The sequence below is a fragment of the Echiichthys vipera genome (assembly GCF_963691815.1).
Source record: "Echiichthys vipera genome assembly, chromosome: 16".
NCBI classification, from domain to species: domain Eukaryota; kingdom Metazoa; phylum Chordata; class Actinopteri; order Perciformes; family Trachinidae; genus Echiichthys; species Echiichthys vipera.
The window spans coordinates 1,653,507-1,677,558 of NC_139841.1; the positions used below are offsets into that span (position 1 = coordinate 1,653,507).

The following is a 24,052-nucleotide window of genomic DNA, read 5'->3' on the forward strand; positions in this document are numbered from 1 at the left end:
ATCATATTTCAGAATATTCTATTCCTGTTAATCCCACTCTGAACCGTGTCCTGTCTTTACACTGAGTGGAGCGGGCGACCGGTCCAAGATGGCGGCCCCACCGCTCGTCAGCGCCAATAGGCCCAACGTTCGATGAGGCGTCTACTCTTTATATGTCTATGTGCACAGTGCTCTGGCATCTTGTTCCTTCTGCTGCTCCACTCATAGGCTCAACTAGTCAATCACAGAACTGATCTGGGAGAAGGACCGGTCCAAGATGGCGGCCGCATTTCTCGCGGCCCAACGTTCGATGCGGCGTCTACTCTTTATATGTCTATGTACGCTACCACTGGAATTGGAAATATTAATGCGCTCATACGGGAGTTAGAGCTGTTTTTTTGCCGAAAGTGTAACACCGCTGCTGCAGCAAAAGAGAGGGAGACGCCTACGTTTAAATGTTGTCCTTTTCTCAATCACAATAATATCACAGGGGGAACTTCTTCAGTGGTAGTCTATTAGTTTATTTCATTTAGGTGCATTCCCACGGGGGATAAGTGCACTTGGCAGCAGCTTAAGATGAAACATAAAAACATTATTCAAACAGGTAAAACCTTGGCACAATGTCATGGTGACGCCTCATTTTGAGCATGTTTTACATTGTAAAGTAAATATTACCGTGAGTGGCTGTTTTATACTTTGTATAAAAAAAAACAATTTGCAAAAAAACGCAGCGCAACACACAACATCTGCTGGGATGTGAGAGCAGGATGTGGTTGTTAATGTTGGAAATGTAAGGATGGATTAGGTTGTGTATGTAAATGATGGACTGTGACGTGAAACAGTACTGCTCAAAAATATAATTGTCTGGAATTGCAAGAACGTCTATGCGCGGTCTGATAATCATCTCCCGACGAATATTTAATTATCTGTGCGGTAATGCTGCACCTTCATCCACGGGATCATTAACAAAAGGACATGCCATGGTAGTGCAAATAGTCACCACCTAATATAACTTCTAATGTAGGCCTACTGACTGATTTTTGCAACGATTTTCTCAGAAATCAGACGGAACTATAGCAGAACTATACTACGCCAAAACTCGCCTGCTGACTGAATGAATGAGGAAATCAAATACTGTGTGTGGCTGAAAGAGGGCGGAGACAGAGAGAAACTCGAGGTTTGCCGAGAAAAACCTGGTCCCCATAGACATATAAAGAGTAGATGCCGCATCGAACGTTGGGCCGCGAGAAATGCGGCCGCCATCTTGGATCGGTCATTCTACCAGATCAGTTCTATGAGTGACTCGTTGAGCCTATGAGTTGAGCAGCAGAAGGAACAAGATGCCAGAGCCCTGTGCAGCGTATTCCTGCTCTAATCTAATATTACAATATTACAATTCATAATCAGTACGGTACAGTACAATTTTAAACAATTATACATAAATCCATGCATTTTTTAATGTTATAGTGAGTCCCTCAGGCTGTGGCTGGTAGATACAGATTTAGCTGCCAGAGGAGCTGCTGTCCCTTATTATATTATTATTATCTCGTCACAGTAGAGGCGTGGAGATTAGCCTCTGTGGGAATGTTAGTTAATTCACCCCCGGCCAGATGTGTGTGTGTGTGCATGCCTGTGTAGATATGAAAGGAGAAGCAGGGAGGAGAGGGGTTGTCGTACATGTGGTCTAGTGTAAATGGATTGCACATTTCCAGCAGTAGGTCAGCGGAGGATGTGCTGTGGTTTCATGAGAGGAAGACACTTCAGAGACGGTTCATCTCAGGTCACCTCAGATATTCTCAGTTTTGTTTTTTTAAAAATTGAACATGACATTGACATGAATTATGAGATAATTTTTCATGTCATGTCACTTTTTTTTTTAAAGTTTAGACTATCAAAGGAGAAGTGGCAGAATCTGATCAATATCCTTTGCTGTTAAACTGTTTCATCAAACAGGAGCAACATGATGTGGGGTTTATTATAAAGAATGAATTAGAGATTTACGAGGCAAGCGTGAACATGTATTTCCACTCTGTGCCCGATATTCTCACAGCTGAACTAAATGTCCCATACATTTTGACTTGGTTCTCCACATCTCCACTTAAAGCAGGACGAACGTCACATGTTTGTAAAGCAGAACTGATGAGTCCAGGCTTTTTTAGTTCAGTTGTACCACAGAAGTTGAAACAGTCTGAAAAGAAAACAATCATACATTTATTTAACTAAGGAAAAATCTTAAATGGTTTGTATAATTTAAAATGGATATTACTGAACTATGCCCCGTGTTTTTGTTTGCACATTAAATACAATTACTACATAATTAAAATATGTAATAAAGAAGACATTCACATAATTAGACCTTGCCTAAAAACAAAGGACACAGTCATTTTAGATACTATACAAAGTATTCCTACAACATCACTGTCTTTACCAATTAGAGCTACACTCTCATTGGTAATTTTGCAAGAACAAAACAGTGTGAAAATGATCGATTTAACAAAATGTTATATATATTTTTATACCACACACACTCGCTCCCTCTCCTCTCCACTACCACGACTATGCGACTGGCAGAGCATGGATCATTTCTGAATATTTATTAACATATAGGGTTCGGCTCTTGTTTTTTTTAGTGCTTTAAATGGAAGTGTGTCTGTGTGTGTGTCTGTGTGTGTGTGTGTGTGTGTGTGTGTGTGTGTGTGTGTGTCTGTTTGACTTGTATTTAGATGTGTCCAAAATGTCATCTCTCTCTCTGACCTAATTGTATTGATACTCTTGATTTATATGTATTTTAATTTTGTGTGTGTGTGTGTGTGTGAGAGAGAGAGAGAGGAAGAGAGAGTGAGTGAGTGAGAGAGAGATTTATGTATTCATGTATGAAATATAGCCTATTAATACTCTATAAATGATTTCTCTTGTGTTTATATTTATAGTGTTTGTAAAACACCTATCATACATCACATATATCATATATCAGAATATTCTATTCTGATTCAGTAAATTATTTCTATTGTTGTGTTTATATTTATAGTGTTTGCAAAACACCTATCATACATCACGTATATCATATATCAGAATATTCTATTACTGTTAATCCCACTATGAATATTAAAATACGCCGAACCGTGTCCTGTCCTTACACTGAGTGGAGCGGGCGACCGCTCCAAGATGGCGGCTCCACCGCTCGTCAGCGCCAATAGGCCCAACGTTCGATGAGGCGTCTACTCTTTATGTCTATGCTGGTCCCGACCAGGTTAGGTTCAGAGAGCACGTTACCATGGTAACTGAACGAGAGGTTAAGTTACCTCTCTGTGAAACAGGCTAGAGTTACCCCTCTTTCTCTGGTTTGAGTTACCTCCCTTTGTGAAACGGAAAACTCAGAGTTTCCCTCATTTCAGGGTTAACAGACTCAGAGTTGTCACTAAACCTGCTTTGTGAAACGGACCCCTGGTGGGGTATTGCACCAAGCAGGATTACTGGTAAATTCTAGCATAGCATGCAGCAAATTTGTTAATGAAAATATTAATCAATAATCCTGACTATTTTTGACACCCAATACAAGTTTCCAAAGTTTGGTCAAAAGCCTTCTTTACATAGCCCAAAACAGTTTATAGATCAGTAGTTAACTACACACATAATGGCAAAAACAATTAAAATGTGAAAATATTTGAACTTCTAGCAAGCTACAGAAATATGTCATCAAACTTCTAGTTTAATAACCATAATATATATCCCCAACACTGACCAAAATCAGCAAGGAGAAATATGGATAAACCAATGGGTTTTTCAACGTGGGACTTTAGTGTTTTATTTGGTGGTATTAATCATTAAGCCCATGGAAAAGCTATCTTCACACTATCTTCATAAACTTCACATGCAGCTTGACTTCACTGTAGCTTTGAGGAATATAAAATGCCAAGTTAATTTCCTGTGATCTGTCTGCAGACAACAGCCGCATGGACGTGATATTGGACCACTTTATTGTATAAACAAATGAATGCTAATGCAAGTAATTAGGTATTGTCAAAGACATTCTATTAAACTGAGATGGATCCCATATTCAGTTATAATTCAGAGCCCTCATAATGTTCCATCTTTATAAGTATTTACATACAAAGCTGGTTGCAGACAGTTGTGTTAGCCTAATTTATATGGTAGAATCTGCAATAGATGAATGTGGTGGGCCAAAAGGAAGGTGCCGCTGTCAGCCCATTTGGTCTTCACCCGACATAAACAGGTTTTTCTTATTTTCCAGGATTACACTTTTGTCCAAACATGAAACATGGAGCTTGCCTGCTGGAAAATCAGGACCACCATGACTACAACGATACATTAATGCATCCTGTTTATCGAAGCCCCATCAGAATGATCGTTTTTACTTTCTCAATTTTTTTTTTAATGTTGTTTAGGATAACTATCTGTTTGTGGTTCAAGTGACTACTGTTCACAAGACTTGATAAATGTTTTATTGAAATTACAAAACAGTAACACTAAAAACACTAAATTTAAATATTGCTCATATAAGTCACTGTTGCAGCAAAAACTCATTGCACTATCATAAACAATTAAAAATAAACGGCATCATTTTTAAAAGCTAACTGATAAGAAAATCAGAAAATGAAAGCCACATTCTAGGCAAAATGATGTAAAATGGGCTCAGCAGCTGTTTGAGGTTATTCAACAGGAGCAAGTATTCCAACAGAAATGGTCATCTAAGGGAAGACAACTTCAAGCGGCATCCGTGAGATCAAACTGCTACAATGAGAAATAAAATATATATATATATCACTTTATTTGAACATGTATTATTGGCAGTTACCACCAGTTTAAATGTTTTATTTGCTTCAGTGGGATACAGAACATGAAAGTTAAACCATCCAACACTCTTATTATTAAAATATGAAGACATTTTTAAAAAGTATCAATTTTTCATTTGGGGTTGAGGAGGATGTTTTTTTCCTTTATGATGACTCAAAGTGACTGAGCTGAACAGATGTAGCCTTGGAAGAAACCATTTGCTACTTAAGATGCTGTAGACCTGCAAGGAATTCAATTTCTTAAAATCTGTTAATAAGTTTGAGAGTTGAGATCTCCAGAGGGTGGAGAGGGAGTAACTTGCTTTTCCTTAGAGGAAGTAGGGGGTGGTTGTTCGGGGAGGTATGACGCGCTCAGAGTCAGGAACAGCGCGGAACAGCTTGGGCTCTCGTCTGTTGACATCCTTGAAGACCATGATGGACGCGATGTTTCCACAGCGGTAGCAGTAGTTTGGCGCCGACCACACGGTCACCAGCTTCTCATCAAACATGAACTTGTAACCTTCATGAACCAGCTGATGTGCACGGCAGATGAGCTTCAGATTGTTGATGTGCACAAACTATAACAAAAATGAGCATTATTTTCAATCAACTAGTGTAACAGTTGTTTTTTTTTCTCCCATGACTGCTTTAAAATGTTGATGACACAACATACCTCATTAGTAACCTTGGAGCCGAACAGCCAGCCTGCACCTCGTGGACTGATAGCCCAGGTGTCCACATCCTCTGGATCTGACCATACAAGATCACAGAAGGCCCCCTTGTGAGGAATCTCCTGGTTGCGTTCAATGGTGCGGATCTGGTCCAACGTCTTGATGTCAGGTGAAAGACCACCATGGACACACAGGACCTGCTCATCTATCAACTGGGATTAGAGATGAAAATTATTAGAAAATCATTAGAAAATCAGGCAGTTGCGAAAATATCGCAGTAAAATCTTGATCAGGTTTGATACTGTCAAAAAAAATCAATTAAAAAAAATCAATATAGTATCAATAAATAGGGAAATCTATATCAGTACCTTTTCTGAAGTAAAAGGTGTTAAAATGAGATCTGAGAATGAGTATAGAAGCAGCCATGTTATTGGCTGGCTAACTATCAGGCATGGTGTAATAACTTTATATCTAATGGGAATTCACTCCTGTATAAGTTCTGCTACCATGCTTAACTGTGCTGTGTTTGCGGCGCTCATTTTACTATCATCAACAGGAACAGGGCAGATGTCTATAATAAACGTATCTCTCCATCTAGCTCAGATTAACACAGTAACTGTCACTTCTTTAATATAATTTGTTTTAACACACAATTTATCTCCAGGAAACTATTAAAAAGGACCATTCCAGGGGTTTTGCATGTTTAAGCCAAATGACTCCTGCCTCCTTACACTTGTGCCAGTGATTTCCTACTCTTGGACTTGAACCATACGGTCTATGGTTGGAACAGACAAGGTAGAGTACAGAATGCAGTGCACAAGTCATGGCAGATGCACCTTAATTTTCTTTTTTTTTTTATAGGAATTTTAAATATTTTTTAATGTTGTGATTCTGTTGGTTTACAGAAAAATGGATACTTTACTTTTATTTTTTACTTTGCCAGTCCCTAGATTTGAATGGACACAAAGTATTAAAGCATTTTATTTATCTTTTAAAGTAGTATCTTAGACAATGTTTATTAAAATAAATACTTTGAATCAAGTATTTTTGATTGTCGTTTTTGTTAGTTGACACATGCCCAAAAACCTGAAGATAAATTGAAAAGCTTGTAGCTAAAGAAAGCCATTAAGAAATTGTGTGATTTATTATCTGATTAGTTACCTGATCGTCTCAATAAATGACGTGTCACCTATCAAAATAGTTGTTAGTTGCAGCCCTATTTCCGTCAATGCAGACGTTTGTTTAGTTATGACACATTATTTATGTTGAGCAAGTTTTAGTTTTTTGGGGGTTGATTTTGATATTGTACTGAAATTAACTGAAACCAGTTGGCCCCTGGAAGAATGGAAAACTCAATTTAAAAAAAGACAGCAGCACTTGAATAAATGAGGAAATGGTCAGTACTGGGCTGATGACTAGTGTGGGCCTTTAAGATTGCCAAATTGGTGCTTTGGGAGAGAATTGATCCATATTTTTACATCCTACATTGGATCAAAGATTCACGTTATGTCACACTTACAAAAAGGACAACAGGCAAATGTTATGATGAAACCTATGTGAAAGAACCAGAAATTAACTTACAGCTGCCACAGTAAGCATGTCAAACACTTTTGTGCAATACCGCCAGGCATTTGCGTTCCCATATTTTGTCTGGCACTCATCTACAAATAAGCAGAATATACATGGCAACATGGTTTGATGAGCTTTTGAAACTGAAAACATTTGCATATACAAACAGTTACAATGAAGCATGTGTACCTACCATAGAAGCCATACACTTGTGTTATTTGCCTGCTTTCATGGTTTCCACGTAGAAGTGTGATACGATCCGGCCACTTTGCTTTTAAAGCTAGCAGATGTGTAAATGTCTCTAAGCTATAATATCCTCTGTCTACAAAGTCTCCCTGGAGGAGAGAAAGAAGACACCATCAGTGACAACAAAAAATTAAACAGCCTCCATATATTCATTCAAAACACAATATTTCGGTTTACTACAGCGCATCTTCATATCTGGACAACGTGGCTACAGATTTATTACAGATTATTTCAGCCTGTTCGCCGGCTACCTAGGCGACCAGCTGCATATTTGAGCTTTAAGCACCTATGACTGACAACAGCCGATGACACAGCAGGGAAGGGCTGGGCGATATGGATAAAAATCAAATATCACAATATTTTTGACTCATTACCTTGAAATGAATTTTGCCATGATATTGCAAGGTTGACAGTGCTTTCACAAAATATTCACACAATGAAATTTTTGAAAAGTAATCATAAGTAATGTGGATTTAATGCCTAAGTGTATAAAGAAAAATAAAAGAAGAGCTTGAACAGTGTATAAAAGTGGTACCAAAAACTGAATTTTGAAATGTCGGAGCTCCAGATTCTAGTGGGCTAAATCTGAGCACTTTATCGCGCCATACATCCAAGCACTTTCAAGGTCTTAATTATTAGGTTTTTTTTTTTGTTTTTTTTAAATCAAAGCCATTTCAAGTAGTTCCTAGATCTATTACATCCCTGTAAATAACTTTTGAATGGATTACCATGAAGTTGAGTTCAGATAATCATGTTCTACTCAATGAATTACAATAACTTTGTTGAGCCCACAAATTCCTCTGGCACCATCATTGGGTCAAATTTGTTCTTGGCTCCTGAGCAAAATACTGAACACCTAATTGCTCCCCCAGCGCCTTTAAGCTGCCAATTGTTCCTTAGGATGAGTTAAAAGCAGAAGTCAAATTTCACTGCATAGTTCTAACAATTGTATGTGACCACTGATGAATAACATGTTTTTTAATACCTGCAACACGAATGACATTCCTATCAGCCTCAGCTGTACTTTGCATTTGCAGCTATTAGCTAATGTTAGCATGCTAACACAGTAAACTATGATGGTGAAAATGTTAAACACTATGCCTGCTAAACAGCAGCACTATTTCTTCCTGTTAAAGGATGTTTTTGGGGAGTCTTGCCTTATCTGAACCAATGCTCTTGTGGCATAGGCTTTTTTATGCGGTACAGAATTTAAAGCCCATTAAAGCAATTGATTCTGAAATTCGCAATATACACTGGAGATCAAAAGTAGAGAACAAAGTATTAAAACTTAATTTATTCTGAAATATTGTTATCTTTTGTTGTTCAGAATTTGAAAGAATATCTGCTGTGGCTATACCACTGCTTGTGACTGCTAGCATGTTTTTCTAAAATAACAAAGGCTCTTTAACAAAAACCTTTACTTCATGAAATGGTGTCTGATTTAAATCAGACACCATTGTGTCAGAAGAGAAGATTTCAACAATGTTTTCTTCTATACGATTCAAAAATGAACAGGAAGTGTAGAGGCCACAGCTTTGAATGACTTCAGCACATCTGCACCCACAGGACATCACTAGTTTCTCACACTGCTCTGCTTTGATCTTGTTCCATTCTGACTCAGTCTCTCCCACAGTTCACTAACTGGAGTGGGTTTCTTAGACATTACTTTGTTGCCAAGGATTTTCCAGAGATTCTCTATGGGGTTTAGATCTGGACTTACTTCACTGCAATTGTCTCCAAATCAGCTGCAATTTTCATGCACACAATGCCCCCTGTAACACTGCAAAACACGTGAAGCAGTTCTTGAAGCTATGAATATTGAAACAATGAAATGGCCAGCCCGGAGTCCAGATCTAAACCCCATAGAGAATCTCTGGAAAATCCTTGGTAACAAAGTAATGTCTAAGAAACCCACTACAGTTAGTGAACTGTGGAAGAGACTGAGTCAGAATGGACCAAGATCAATCCAGAGCAGTGTGAGAAACTAGTGATGTCCTCTGGGCGCAGCTGTGCTGAAGTCATTCAAAGCTTTGGCCTCTACATTTCCTATTCATTTTTTAATCCTATAGAAGAAAACATTGTTGAAATCTGCTCTTCTGACACAGTGGTTACTGTTCATTAATTTGACTAAATAAAGGTTTTTGTTGAAGTGCCTTGGTTATTTAAAAAACATGCTAGTACAGCAGTGGTATAGACACAGAGGAAATTATATCAAATTATGAACAATAAAAAATAACAGTATTTCAGAGTAAATGAAGAATTTATAATTTGTTGATTTATAATTGTTTGATCTCCAGTGTATGTGTAGTACAGTACTTGTACTTCACTATGAACTTTTTTCACCACAATGTATGTTTCAATTTATACTGAAAAAGAGCATTCTTTATTGAATATCTAATTGTGCATTTAATACAGGAAATAAGAAATTGATTTTCAAATCCATTCATTAATCATTTTTTAAAAAGAGGAACTCTAAAAGATTTTCCTAATAAAATTTTAAAACAGTATTTAAATACATGATTCAATTACTAAAGAGAGCACGTAAAAATCAATTTGAAAATGCAGTTTAAAAAACAGAAATAAATAACTGAATTCACGGAATTAAGAATAGTTTTTAAAAAAGGGTTATTCCTTTTTTCCATTTTCTAATCCATTTCCTTGCTGCTTTTCCAAATCCAATTTGTAATAGTCATTTCTTTTCTCCATTTAGCATTCCAAGACACTTGGGGGGCTGCATCGCTACACAATGTCTTAAAAATTTCATATCAGTCGGCAATGGAGGTTAACAGACTGTTGCAACTTAGATAAATCAAGGGAACCTACTCACTTACCATGAAAATGTAATTTGTGTCTGGAACTTGGCCTCCAGTTCTGAAGAGTTCACAAAGATCATAAAACTAGACAGGAACAATAAAGAGATTGCATGTATTCTTGATTCATTAAAAAAAAAAAAAAAAAGGGAAAAAGAACACGTGGAAGACTGATTTTCCAAAGTGCCACAGTATAAGCCATATGGTAAAACAATTAACAAACCCATTTTGTATTTTACATTTACATGTTTTATAGCATAAAATGTTTGGGAAGCCAATTGCTGGTAACATATGTGTTAAGGCTGACTAAAAGTAGGACTGGGGCCGCACATAATAATAATAATAATAATAATAATAATGCTGCAAAATTAATAGGTATTGCAAGATATCTTTTTCCCTGCTAATATATTCAGATTGTGCATTCCACTTATGACACATAACATAAAACATACATTTTTTTAAACCAGCCACTAATGCTATCTATACACTGGAGATCAAAATTACAGAACAAATTATTAATACTTCTGAAATACTGTTATTTTTTATTGTTCAGAATTTGATTGAATTCCTGCTGTGGCTATACCACTGTTGTACTAGCATGTTTTTTTAAACCCAACAAAGTAATGTCTAAGAAGCCCACTACAGTTACTGAACTGTGGAATAGAGAGAAGAACGGACCAAGATCAAACCAGAGCAGTCAGTGCGTTTCCATGCACATCACTAATCTGAAAACTGCCTTGCCCCGTTTGAGGGATTGATCGAATTATTGAAGTTCCCCTCGTATACATGAGCAGGGGTTGAATGGGAAAATGACGGAGTAACTCTTCCTTCGGTACAGCAGGTGGCGCTCCACCAACAAACAGCTGATCTGAATACAGCTTTTTCCCCCGGCTCATGCTTTGTCAAAATCACAAATGGACGACTTTTGGACAGAATCACGACAAAAACGGGTCTTCTTTGTAGTGATGTTAGTTGCCGTTGCGAAGTCCTCCCTTGGTTTAAAGGTAAGGCTCTATTATTGTTTTGTTTTTTTCACGGTTTATTCTATTTCCGGGCCAAAGGCCACCGCCGCAGAGTGGGGAGCATGCGCAGACAAGAAACCCGATAATAATCTGGGTAGGATGTTTACATGCAGGAATAATCGGGGAACTGAAGGAGTTCTCTAGGTCTGTTAACCGGGGTATGAGAACCCAGATTTTACCCGGGGTATGGTGTTTACATGGTGTTTAAGAAACCCCTTAACCCGAATATGATCAGGTTTTTAAACCATGTAATGTTTGATCATTGTATTTTTCACTAAATAAAAGGTTTTTCTTGAAGTGCCTTGGTTATTTTAAAAAAAACATGCTAGTACAGCAGTGGTATAGACACAGAGGAAATTCTATCAAATTATGAACAACAAAAAAATAACAGTACTTCAGAGTAAATCAAGAATTTATAATTTGTTCTCAAATTTTCATAACCAGATGTATACAACTGTCAGTTTTAAGTAACAATACTAGAAAGTTTCTACTGATCATTGCAGTGTTCAGGATAGATTTTTGACAGACAAACTAAAATTTCAGGTCAAGTCATCATTTTTGTGGGGTTAGAGCAAGAAAACCAGTTAGGCCTACCTGACCGTGAATATCTCCACAAACAGTAACTGGAGTAGAGACAGGCTGAACATTTGATTCTTCCAGCAGTAAATCACAAACGTAATCACATAATCTCTGAAAGAGGAAAACATGACAATGGTTAGTTATCACAGTCATGCCTTTGCAATACAGCTTCATGACAGCAGGAAAAACATTTGATCCTGATAAGAAATGAGGAGTGGAGCTTTTGGGAGGAGAGAAAAACAAATCAAATCAAAGTTAGCTTTTCACTCCAAACCAGACTGAACAGGGTGCACGAAAGCAGATCAGACTACCATTTTTTTAGCTCAGCTAAAACCTGTTCACCTGAAGTCAAAGTGCTACAAAGATAATTTGCCTAACTTACAGGGCTAAGTTACCTTAAGACCAGCACAGAGTGACAATGCCAGGGGGGGAAGCCAGAGAGTTAAAGGAAGATGGGGCAGTAGGGTATAAGTGGGTAGGGGAAAGTCACTACTTTGTTTTATTAGAAATTAATTAAATAATTATATGAATGTGTGCCTATTACTTATTTCTTAATGGCTCCAACGCTTGTGCACAATACTAAGAACTATTGATAGCCTGGTACATTGGCCAGCAGATGTCATCGGACAATTTTTGCGATTTTAGGTGTATTGGCATCGGCATGATTTACAGACGGGCAGCACAGGGAGCTCCGTGTTGCTAGAGACGCCTTTTTTAAGTTCAATAAATGTTCCTTTTTTTTTTTAAATTGAGACTCTTATAATTTGTTATCATCGTTGTGTAAGTTTTATTATGTAATTTGAGGGAACAAAAGTAGTATTCGCTCAAGAAAATCGGCAGTCCGTATCGGTAAGAAAATAGTTATCGGTAGTGTATGTAGGCTATGTATGTGAAATATAACCACTTAATACAAGAAAGGTATTTGAAAAAACGGAACCATTCTGTCAATAATATAGTATTCAAACTAGTTTACACAAGCTCAGTGCTGTACTACCTGAATGTTAGTTATGACGTCAGTAAAAGTGGTCTGCAAATCGCATTTTTTTGGTAACATGAAAAGGCACAGTATTAAAAAATCATTATCAATACATATTGCTGACTGGTGTTAGCAGACATGAAAAGGTTGGAGAGAATGGTGTATATTAAATTTAGCTCAACTAATAATAATGTTACTGCTCCACTGAATGTGTTTCAGTAAGCTAACGTTTCCTGGCTACACTTAAGAGCGCCGCACATCGGATTGGGAGTAGCACCATCTGTTCTGTCTAAGTGTGTATGGTGGTTAACGACGCGCCTTAGCTGCTGATTAGACTGCTGATGAAACTTGATGACGATAGGCTACTGTTTGGTTGGCGCTGCCGTGGTTCCCATGTTTAACACCAAACCCTAACATTTGGCCGTTAGCTCGTAACGTTAGCTAGGAGAGAGTATTGGCAGCTACAGATTTAACTGTCCTGTCCTGACTTCCATCACTTTGTTTGCTAATGATCTCCGCTATCGGTGACGCAGGCAAAATGTGCATAAAAACAACAACAACCCATGCTACATCTGAATAACGGCTAGCTGTTTCGTTGTTAGCCACGCTTGTTGAACAAACATCGTCTAATCACCGCGTTTGTTTCCATGTATATTAACAATCCTTTGCCCTGGTTAATTCCGACGACTTACATTTACCTTAAGATCATTTTCCGGCAGGTATTTGCAGTGTCTCGCTATTTCAACGTACTTATCGAGGTCTAAAGGCGCCATTATCAAAACGCTAAAACCAGAAAATTGCTACAGTAGTTAGCCAGCTAGCAATTTCCTTTTCTTCTTCCTCTTCACCGTTCCTTCACTTTCAACTTTGGTCACTGGTGTCAAGTTAGCTTAATCTAATATAACCATATCCTGATAGAACCTTCAAAATAAAAATATTTACCAACGAAACGGTCTTCTAATAATAATGAACACCAAAATTAAATCAAATATGTTATACAAATCCCATAAAATATATGTTATCACAATTTTTCCATTTTGCAAACATTTGAAGAAAATGCCAGTAGCTGTTTGTAAACTTTTATTTCGAAGGTATCATTAAAGTAGCAGTATCCCCAGTCAACTTGACGCCTCTATGGCGTTTGGTGTACAAGGCAAAGGCAACAGCGCTCCCTACTGGACAACCAAGGTTGACCGTTTGTTTTCCTGGTACATATGGGTACAGAGCATAGACTTTATAAATTAATTATTATTAAAAGTTAACTTTCACCAATTGTTGTTAGCATCAGCAACTTAGAATACTTAACTTTTTAGTGCATAACGCAAAGTAACTGTTCGCATTTGTTTGTATGTAACGTTTTGTAAGCTCTGCTTGCATGAGGTGGGAAAAGTTGAAAACGTGTCTTTCGGAACTCACGCACGTGATGTGAGACAGCCGAGCTCCCAACACGATGCAACACATCGTGGCAGAACTAAATGGCACATTTTCACTTTATTTTTCCACCTCTGTTGTATACTGCAGTATATAAACAAAACGAAGAGTAACTGAAATGCTTCTGCACCATCAGTACTTTTATTTTTGATACTTGAGTATATTTTTTGTTTATTTGCTGACCCACTACTGCTGTTACAAAATAAAATCCCAGTCTGGGATCATTAAAGTAATTCTATTCTATTCTATTCTTTTCTATTTAGCTTCTAACATAACATATTAAATTACTTAAGTGTCTAAAAAAGTAAAGTCAGACCTGCTGTATCAAATTTAAAAATAAAGTGTCTATAAAATGCATGATTGGTTTGGAAAATTATCATTAGACACACCAATAGAAGGGGTAAGCTTTTTCACAGTTTCTGTTGGTCAGATACTGTTGGTGCAGCAGCTATGGTACAGACCTATTTCCTTCTGTCTTTTCCACAGGATGTTGAAGATCACATTCTTCATGATTGCAGACATGCAGCAGAGTGGGTTGAGGCCAACAAAGCACTGTTCTCTGCAGAAGTGGACCCACCTGATGTGCTGTGCATAGGGAGGAGGAACAGGCAGAGGCTGCACAACAATATGGGAGGATGTGGAAAGAAGAAGTGGATGAACATGAAAAGGAAGCAATCCTTGAGCTGTTCAAAGTCACTTTTTATAAAGCAGAGGACATTTCTGTGAGGAAATTATGGACCAAAGACATCATTTGGCATATTGTGAATGGCACGGAGATGAGTGAGTTTGTTTGATAATAAAGGGCTACAGAACATTTGATAATTTTGTGACTTGGTGTGTTTTTAATGTTTTTCTCATTGATCACTTAATAATTTTACTTGGATTAAACTGTAGATATCAAGAGTTAGGGTAGTATTTAGTGGTACTTAGGTGTTCCATAATGAACATAATTAGCAAAGACCTAGAATCAAACATGAAACTTATGGTTGTTAAGAATAAAAATACAAAATAATACAACCAAAAACTAATAAAAAAATTATTTATTAAGAAAAGATAAAGTCAAAATTAAATGATAATGAAAAGGCAGCGATGAACTCTGTATAGTACACAATGAAATGTATAGGCCTATGACATCTTGATGAGATGATGGCTTATGAATATGAGTATTACCCTAAGAGAAAATGTGTGCGCTGACCAATGTTATTCCTGCCCTCCATTGTTTTCATGATCAGTTATTTGAACTCTTTTTAAGATCCTCAGCTTTATAGTAGGCTATAAATAGAAAATTAAGCCCTGAGTCATATAACCCACCATTTGTTTTTTCATAATGACTAAATTGTAAAATTACACAGTGCAGTGTATATTAGTCTACATATATGACAATCATTAATGAGAAGTGTGAAAAATACAGGCTAATACAGGCGTCAGTTGTCCAAATCAACAACTTTTTTTTTTTCTTTAAATGAATACAGGTTATGGATGGCTTTTTGTCCGAGATTTGGACAGAATTTATCAAAATGCCCACGTTACGGCTCATGCGCAAACATAAAAGAAAAACAGAACAAAAACGACAAACAAAACAGTTTACTATATAAACAAAAACAATATATACCCTAGACAAGGATTTGATAGATTGTATGTCATATTCTTTACTAATTAATGCATTTTTGAGGAAAACGATTCAAGTGGAAGTGCATTCACAATTTTATTTTGAAATGTATTCCCGCCACATTGGGGTATACAGAAAACCCACTCACACAGATCAATATCTACTGCTTGACTCCCACCACCCCCTGCAACACAAGCTTGGAGTTATCAGAACACTGCAACACAGAGCTGATAACATACCCACCAGCTCACAAGCCCAAGGGGAAGAACGCAAGCAACTGAGAGGCGCCGTCACAACTTGTGACTACCCCAGCTGGACCTTTGTGAAAACAGCAGCTGCTTCCAGAAAGAAGCGGCGGAAGCGACCTCACAGTGGTGGTCTGCAGCCAGGTGCCTCTTCTCCTAGGATGGATTGTCATTAGTTGATGGATCATTTTTTGTTTCTGTGTTTTTGAAAACGTGGGAGAAAAAGCACTCTATGTTAAACTGTTTATGTTTATGCCAATGTTACATTTCTTGAATATACCGTACTAAGCACTGTTTTATTTTTTTATAATATATTAAGTCATATATCAAAATCCATTTAAATTGAAAAATGTTGCTACTTAATCATGATTAATTAATTACAAAACCTCTAATTAATTAGATATTATTTTTTAATCGTGTCTCCCCCACTAATGACTACAATACCAATTCTGGTGTCTGACCAGACACCCTTAAATGTGCTTGGAAGAGATGCTCTTAGCAAATTGAAATTGAAAATCTCGTGTACACCATAAGGTGTTTACATCGATGCCCAAATGAGTATGCAACCAGCAAGTGCAAGAGTGTACTGGTTGGGTAACAGGTATAACAGAACTAGTGTCCCCATCATTCAAAAAAAAGGGGGCATTTATAATAGCGAACATTCGAAAGGCCAAGAGACCATGCTTTGATTACCATTGCACATATGTAGAACAACCCATCACTTAGTGACATTTAGGAAATAAAATGGACAGAGGAAATAGAGGATGTAAAGGTTGCGTTAATCACTCAATACATAGTAACAGGGAGACAAGGTGCAGCTAACTTGACTACAACCTATTTAACTCTGCTCGTGAATGAGAAATTTAAATCAAATGATTTAGGTCCAATGAGAACTGCACTTAAGGTTAAGTGGCAACAGACATAAAACCCATTAATCTTGTCATCCAGTGATGTCTATGCTCAAGATCCTGTGTGGAACATCCATGTTGTCTGAACAACAGGAGGTGACAATTGCATTGAAAAAACAGTACCAAATGACAGAAGTTGACTTAGGTGAGAACAGCCTCAAAGAAGACATGAAGATTCAAATTTCTGGGATCGAAAACAGAAGCGGGGATGCAGAGCTGGCCTGTTGCTAAGGCTAAGGAAGCGGCCACACAAACTGCCGCTTCCGAGTATCTTCCTCACAAACGCAAGATCACTGGCGAACAAAATGGATGAACTAAGACTACAGGTTGCAAATAACAACATTTTGAAGGATTGCTGCATGCTGCTCATCACAGAGTCTTGGCTGAATCCTTCCATTCCGGATACAGCTATTGAGCTAGCAGGTCGAACATTCCGGCACGACACGACTAGAAACTCCGGTAAGAACCGCGGAGGTAGGCTTTGCATTTATGTTAACAACTGCTGGTGCACTGACACTAGGACAATAAACAGCCACTGCTCGCCACATCTGGAGTATGTAACTGTTAAGTGCAGGCCCTTTTATCTGTCCCTTGAGTTCAACGTTGTGATGCTAACAGCTGTATACATTCCTCCGGATGCTAATGCTAACGTGGCACTTGGACATTTATATGACACTATCAGCAGCCAACAGAGTCCGTTTCCTGAGGCTATTCACATCATTGCGCGGGACTCATGTGGATTTAAAGACTGCACTCCCCAAACTCCATCAGCATGTTAAATGTACGACAACACACTAGACAAGGTTTATTCCAACATTAAACAAGGCTTCAGGGCTAAACCACTTCCTCACCTCGGTCAGTCAGACCACATGACCCTGCATTTAATACCAGCATATTATTCGTCATTCTGACATATAATATTCGTCAGAGACGTCCACCTCCATCCCCTCATCCCTGACTGTAGGGAATGCGTCATCTGCATCCGAGGGTGGGTTATCGGACTCATCATCCAATTGTTCAGATCGATGGAGTGGCCGGGAAGGTGGAGTCCGTGGGCTGGGGATGTAACTGGTTCTGGCGGGTTGATCGGGGTGACGCTGATGAAAGTCCCTGACAAGGTGGCGATCCAATATGTGTCTGGCAGGAACCCAGGATCTCTCCTCGGGGCCGTATCCCTCCCAATCCACCAGGTATTGGAGGCCCCTCCCACGTCGGCGGGACTGCAGGAGACGACGGACTGTGTAGGTGAGGCCTCCGTCAATGAAACGAGGAGGTGGAGGAGGTGGGATGGCGGGGACCAGGGCACTCTCTCGGACCGGTTTGATTCTGGAGACGTGGAAGGTGGGATGAACACGCATAGATCTGGGGAGTTTGAGTCTCACCGCTGCGGGATTGATGATCTTGATCACCTCGAAGGGACCAATGAAGCGAGGAGCCAGCTTCTTTGACTCCACCCTCAGGGGAAGGTCACGGGTGGAGAGCCAAACCCTTTGACCAAGCTGATACTCTGGAGCCTGGGAGCGGTGGCGGTTAGAGGCAGAGGCATAGCGTCCAGCGGCTTTGAGGAGGGCAGCTCGAGCTCGGATCCAGGTCCTGCGGCAGCGGTGGATGAAGGCCTGGACGGACGGACAAGAAGTCTCTCTCTCCAGGGTCGGGAACAGAGGTGGTTGGTAGCCATAGGTGGACAGGAACTGGGTCCAGGCTGGTCCAGGCTGGTCCTGGATGGCAGCTCTGACCCTCTCTTCCACCTCCCAGGTAAGTGTGGCGTTGAGGCGTGAAGCTGGGAGAATGGTTTCAGGCTCTCGAGCCTCCTTCTCCTCCTCCTGAAACTGCCAAGACAAGGCATCAGGTTTGACGTTGCGGGACCCCGGCCGATATGAGAGAGAGAAGTTGAATCTGGTGAGGAAGAGAGACCACCGGGCCTGGCGGGAGTTCAGTCTCTTGGCTGACTGGATGTACTCCAGGTTCTTGTGGTCGTTCCACACCAAGAACGGCAGTTTGGTCCCCTCTAACCAGTGACGCCACTCCTCCAGAGCCAACTTCACTGCTAGTAGCTCCCTGTTACCAATATCATAGTTTCTTTCGGCCGGGGTCAACCGCCTGGAGAAGAAGGCACAGGGGTGAAGCTTCTAGTCGATGGCAGCCCTCTGAGACAGGACAGCCCCTACTCCCACGTCGGAGGCGTCCACCTCAACCACGAATTGTCGTTCGGTGTCAGGCATTACGAGGATGGGGGCTGTTGTAAAACATGTCTTCAGGGACCGGAAAGCCTCATTGGCGGCCGAAGACCACTGGAAGGGTACCTTGGAGGAGGTGAGGGCTGTGAGAGGGGCTGCCACCGTGCTGTACCCTCTGATGAACCTCCGGTAAAAGTTGGCAAAGCCCAGAAATCGTTGAAGCTGCTTACGGGAGTCTGGAGTGGGCCAGGAGGTGACAGCAGAGACCTTGGCAGAGTCCATCTGGATGGTCCCCTTCCCTATGACGTACCCCAGGAAGGAGACGGACGTAGCGTGGAATTCACACTTTTCAGCCTTTACAAAGAGAGAATTCTCCAGAAGGCGTTGGAGAACCCTCTGGACATGGTGGATGTGTTCGTCTATGGAACGGGAGAAGATCAGGATGTTGTCGAGGTAGACGAAGACAAACTTATTGAGCATGTCCCTGAGTACGTCATTCACCAGGGCCTGGAAGACAGCAGGAGCATTTGTGAGGCCAAAAGGCATCACCAGGTACTCGTAGTGGCCGGTAGGGGTGTTGAATGCCGTCTTCCATTCGTCTCCCTCTCGGACCCGGACCAGGTGGTAGGCATTGCGTAGGTCGAGCTTAGTGAAGATGGTGGCTCCCTCCAGGAGCTCGAACGCTGAGGCGATGAGGGGCAGGGGATAACGGTTCTTCACCGTAATGTCATTTAGTCCTCGATAATCAATACAGGGGCGGAGCGTCTTGTCCTTCTTAGCCACAAAGAAGAAACCCGCCCCTGCTGGAGATGATGAGGGTCGGATGATGCCTGCGGCCAAGGAGTCATTGATGTAAGTGTCCATGGCTTCTCTCTCAGAGGCGGATATAGAGTACAGGCGACCCCTGGGTGGAACAGAACCAGGCTGGAGGTCGATGCCGCAGTCGTAGGGTCTATGCGGGGGAAGAGAGGTTGCCTTTGCTTTGCTGAAGACCTCTCGGAAGTCTAGGTATTCAGCGGGGACCCCCGACATATCTGGAGCAGGGCTGGAGCAGGTAGATGACTGAGGAGCGGTGGCTTGTTTAAGGCAGACTTGATGACACGTAGAGCTCCAACCTAGGATCGCCCCCGTGGTCCAGTCAATGTGTGGATTATGACGCCGGAGCCAAGGAAATCCCAGGAGGAGTGGATGACGAGGACAGGGCAGGATATGGAACTGGATAGTCTCATGGTGGTTGCCAGACAGGAGCATGTGGATGGGCACTGTCTGGTGGGTGACAGTTCCCAGGTGGTGACCGTCCAGGGCATTGGCGGGAGCAGGAACTGGCAGGCGAATTCGACCAACGCCTAGCTGAAGTGCTAGGTTGTTATCGATGATGTTAGCGTCTGAACCAGAGTCTATGAGTGTGGCAAGAGTCTGAGAGCCTTGGGGTAGCAGTAGTTGAACCTGGCACAGGGGACGTGAAGCGAAGGAGGGTTTAGAGGTGTGACTCACCAGGACCTCCTTCCTCACTGGTGAGCCTGACCTTTTACTGGACAGGGGTTCAGAATCCCTCACCAGTGTACTGGGGAGCGGAGTTAGTGACCTGGCAGAAGCTGGAGAACGAGGAGTCGGAAGCCCCTCCCCTCCTCCCTGACGTCTCTCTCGGTGTCTGGCTTGAATCCGTCTGTCCACACAGAAAGCCAGCTCGATGATATTGTCGAGAGAGGCAGGAAGGTCGTAGGACACCAGCTCATCTGTGATGTAGTCGGCCAGTCCAAGCAGGAAAGCGTCCACCTGAGCCGCCTGGTTCCACTCGCTCCGCCGAGCCCGGATGCGGAGGTCAATGGCGTAGTCAGTCACCGAGCAGCCTCCCTGTCTGAGACCCAGAAGACCCCCAGAAGCGTCGGGACCTCTGGATGCTACACCAAACACCTTGCGGAGCTCGGTGGAGAAGGCGTTGAAGGATAGGCAAGCAGGTGTGTGGCGCGACCAGTCAGGTTATTTATCGTGAACGCCACCCTTGCTTCCTCGGGGGCGAAGGTGTGAGGTTGCAGAGCAAAGAGGATTGAACAGTTTGTGATAAATGGATTGCAACCCTCTGGATCCCCGGCGTAGCGTTCTGGGACTCCCACTCGAGGCTCAAGGACGGGACCAGGATATACTGGAGCTGGTGGAGGAGGATGACTCGCGGGAGCTGGCAGAGGGATGGACCGGGCGAGTGTAATGGTGAGTTGTTGAACCTGGGCAGATAGCGTGGCTAGTGCTTGCTCTTGGTTAGCTGCTGCTACCTGAATGTTAGCCGTGGTGGAGGCTAACATCACCTCTTGGTGCTGGAGCTGGGTCTCCAACCGGTCTAGACGAGCCAGTGGATCCGGGTTGTGCGCTGGGTCCACACTCATGGCCAGATTGTACTGTAACAGGTTTGGTTGGGACCCAATAGCAGCACAAATACAGGCAGGTATCGTTGGTAACAAACTTTATTGGCTTGATGCAGGGAATAATCAGAGTCACGCCGCTGCAGGTAGCCACAGAGGAGACTTGAGTTACACTCACTCTGAAGAGCTGAACCAGGTAACCGCCAGTTAGCCACAGGAGCCGACAGGCAGAATCCAGAAGGGGACAGGCGAGGATCGTGGTCAGGGACGGAAGGCTGAGGTGGTTTCCAGGAGATCGGTCAGGCAGGATAGTCAGAGGCAGGCTGGGTCGAAACCGGGAGATCAGGCAGAGTAACGCTGGAGAGTCTGGTGCAAGCATCGAGAACAATCTGGCAGTGAGTGAGTGTGGAGTTGGGGTTTAAATGCAGCCAGAGCAGAGACCACAGGTGAGTGGAGTTGGCTTGATGAGAGGGGTGTGTCTGATTGACAGATTGAAGCAGGTGCAGAGTGTGAGGCAGAGAGGAACTGTGACACAAACTTTTAGAACTGGGAATATCCAACTCCGTCTGCCTTTGGATCAAGGACTTCCTGTCAGACCGCTCCCAGAGGGTGAAGGTAGGCCCCACATCTCCACAGCCCTTAGTCTAGACATCCGCTCGCCTTAGGGCTGTGTGCTGAGCCCCCTACTCAACACCCTCTACACGCATGACTGCACCCCCGCACACTCCAGCAAGGCCATTCTCAAGTTTGCTGATGATACCACAGTTGTGGGGCTCATCTCTGGGAAGATGAGTCGGCCTACCGGGAAGAGGTGGAGCAGCGGTCAATGTGCTGTTTGGACAATAACCTTGTCCTGAACACCTCCAAGACCAAGGAGCTGGTCATAGACTTCCGGAGGAAAGCCAAAACAGACACTCAACCCCTATTCATCTGGGGGAAACAGAGAGAGTTCTCAGGAAAAACAATCTAACTCAGAAACTTTTGGTGTCTTTCTATCGTTGCTCCATAGAAAGCATCCTGACTTACTGTATGTGTGTGTGGTTTGCCAGCTGCACAGTGGCTGACCGAAAAGCCCTCCAAAGTGTTGTTAACACAGCCCAAAAGATCATTGGTTGCTCACTATCCACCCTGGAAGAACTGTACAGCTCTCGCTGTCTTAGTAGGGCTAAAAACATTCTAAGGGATTCTTCCCACCCAGGTCACCAACACTTTGAGTTATTGCAGATGTTTCAGGTCTCTAAATGCTCGGAATAACAGACTAAAGAACAGTTTTTATCCAAAAGCTAAAACAGTGCTGAACACCGCAAATACCTTTACCTATGATGGTACATGTTGCTAAGGGTCTCTGCAATCTACTGTTTTTTTGTTTTGTCTCCTTAAGCTGCTATGGTGTGTGTGTGTGTGTGTGTGTGTGTGTGTGTGTGTGTGTGTGTGTGTGTGTGTGTGTGTGTGTGTGTGTGTGTGTGTGTGTGTGTGTGTGTGTGTGTGTGTGTGTGTGTGTGTGTGTGTGTGTGTGTGTGTGTGTGTGTGTGTGTGTGTGTGTGCGTGCTGGTGTGTAAGCTTGTCGTTTTAAATGTGTCTTTTAAAGGTCTAGCCTATCCTTTTTTATGCTTTTACTGTTTCTGCACTTTAAGGGACTGTACTGTAAATTTTGTTGTACTGGTATAATGACAATAAAGACGATTCTAATTCTAATATCCTCTGAAAACTCAGGCAGAGCAAGGGATAAGTAAGACTATAGAGCTAGTTGAGACCAGAAGCCCCTGTAACACTCCAATACTACCAATACTGAAAGCAGACAAATCTAAATATCGGCTGGTGCATGATGAGCAGTAAATGAAGTACTGCAAGACTGGCCGATGGAGGTGCCAAATCCTCACACACTTTTCACCAACGTACCACCTGACTCAAAGTTTTTCACTACTGTTGATTTGTGCTCAGCATTCTTTAGTATTCCTGTGGCTGAGTCAAGATATCTTTTTGCTTTAAACATATCGTGCTAAGCAGCTAACATATACCCGTCTGGCCCAAGGGGTGAAAGTTAGTCCACAAATATTTAAACAGGTTTTAAAACACGATCTTGAAGGGCTAAGTATCGATAGTACTATGGTTCAGTATGCTGACTACATACTACTTTGCTCTCCTACACTGGAAGACTGTCACAGAAACTCATTTAAACTACTTCAGAGACTGGCTGATGGGGGGGACATAAAGTGTCACAAGTTACAATATTGTCAACCTCAGATTGAGTATTTGGGGAGTGTAATATCACAATGGACAATAGCAATAGCTCCTCGCCAGCTAGAGGGAATGAGCAAAGCACCAAAACCTCAGACCGTAGGGCAGATGATAACTTTCTTGGGAAGGACTGGGTTCAGCTCAGAATGGGTAGAAGACTACACTATTAAAACAGCTCCACTTAAGAGAAGCAGGGAGTAAGACACTAAAAGCTCCAATAAAGTGGACAAGTGAGGCAATGATAGCATTTGAAACTATCAAACAAGAAATGCAGACAGCTCCCGCTTTGGGAACACCAGACTATACAAAACCATTCCTACTGTGTGCATCCAACCGACATGACCAGGACACATGCAGTAAACAACCAATAGCGTATTATAGTACAAAACTAGACAATGTAGCTCAAGGGTGGCCGCCATGCTACCAGGGTCTAGCAGCAGTA

The 24,052-nt window shown here is 41.6% G+C and overlaps 1 protein-coding gene across 2 annotated transcripts; it reads right to left on the reverse strand.

Moving 5' to 3' along the window:
* Positions 1 to 4,484: 4,484 nt before the first annotated feature.
* ppp6c (protein phosphatase 6, catalytic subunit) lies at positions 4,485 to 13,488 on the reverse strand. 2 transcript variants are annotated; one of them, XM_083930393.1, is made up of 7 exons: positions 13,344 to 13,488; positions 11,685 to 11,780; positions 10,090 to 10,155; positions 7,206 to 7,347; positions 7,025 to 7,104; positions 5,446 to 5,655; positions 4,485 to 5,350 (listed from the first exon to the last, which is right to left on the reverse strand). In XM_083930393.1, the coding sequence occupies exons 1-7, from the start codon at positions 13,416 to 13,418 to the stop codon at positions 5,102 to 5,104; spliced, it is 918 nt and encodes a 305-aa protein (XP_083786519.1). In that variant the 5' UTR covers positions 13,419 to 13,488; the 3' UTR covers positions 4,485 to 5,101. The 2 variants fall into 2 exon arrangements, with proteins under 2 accessions (XP_083786519.1, XP_083786518.1); XM_083930392.1 differs by having other exon boundaries at positions 13,338 to 13,488.
* Positions 13,489 to 24,052: the final 10,564 nt, after the last annotated feature.

What these genes read in the sequence shown, in the direction of transcription:
- ppp6c (XM_083930392.1), bottom strand. Translation starts at nt 13,418, where the DNA reads ATGGCGCCTTTAGACCTCGATAAGTACGTTGAAATAGCGAGACACTGC. An exon ending in GTGGAGATATTCACGGTCAG is followed by an intron (nt 10,156 to 11,684) that starts GTAGGCCTAACT and finishes GTTCCTGTCTAG; the next exon opens with TTTTATGATCTTTGTGAACT. An exon ending in GCTCCAAGGTTACTAATGAG is followed by an intron (nt 5,351 to 5,445) that starts GTATGTTGTGTC and finishes TTTTTGTTATAG; the next exon opens with TTTGTGCACATCAACAATCT.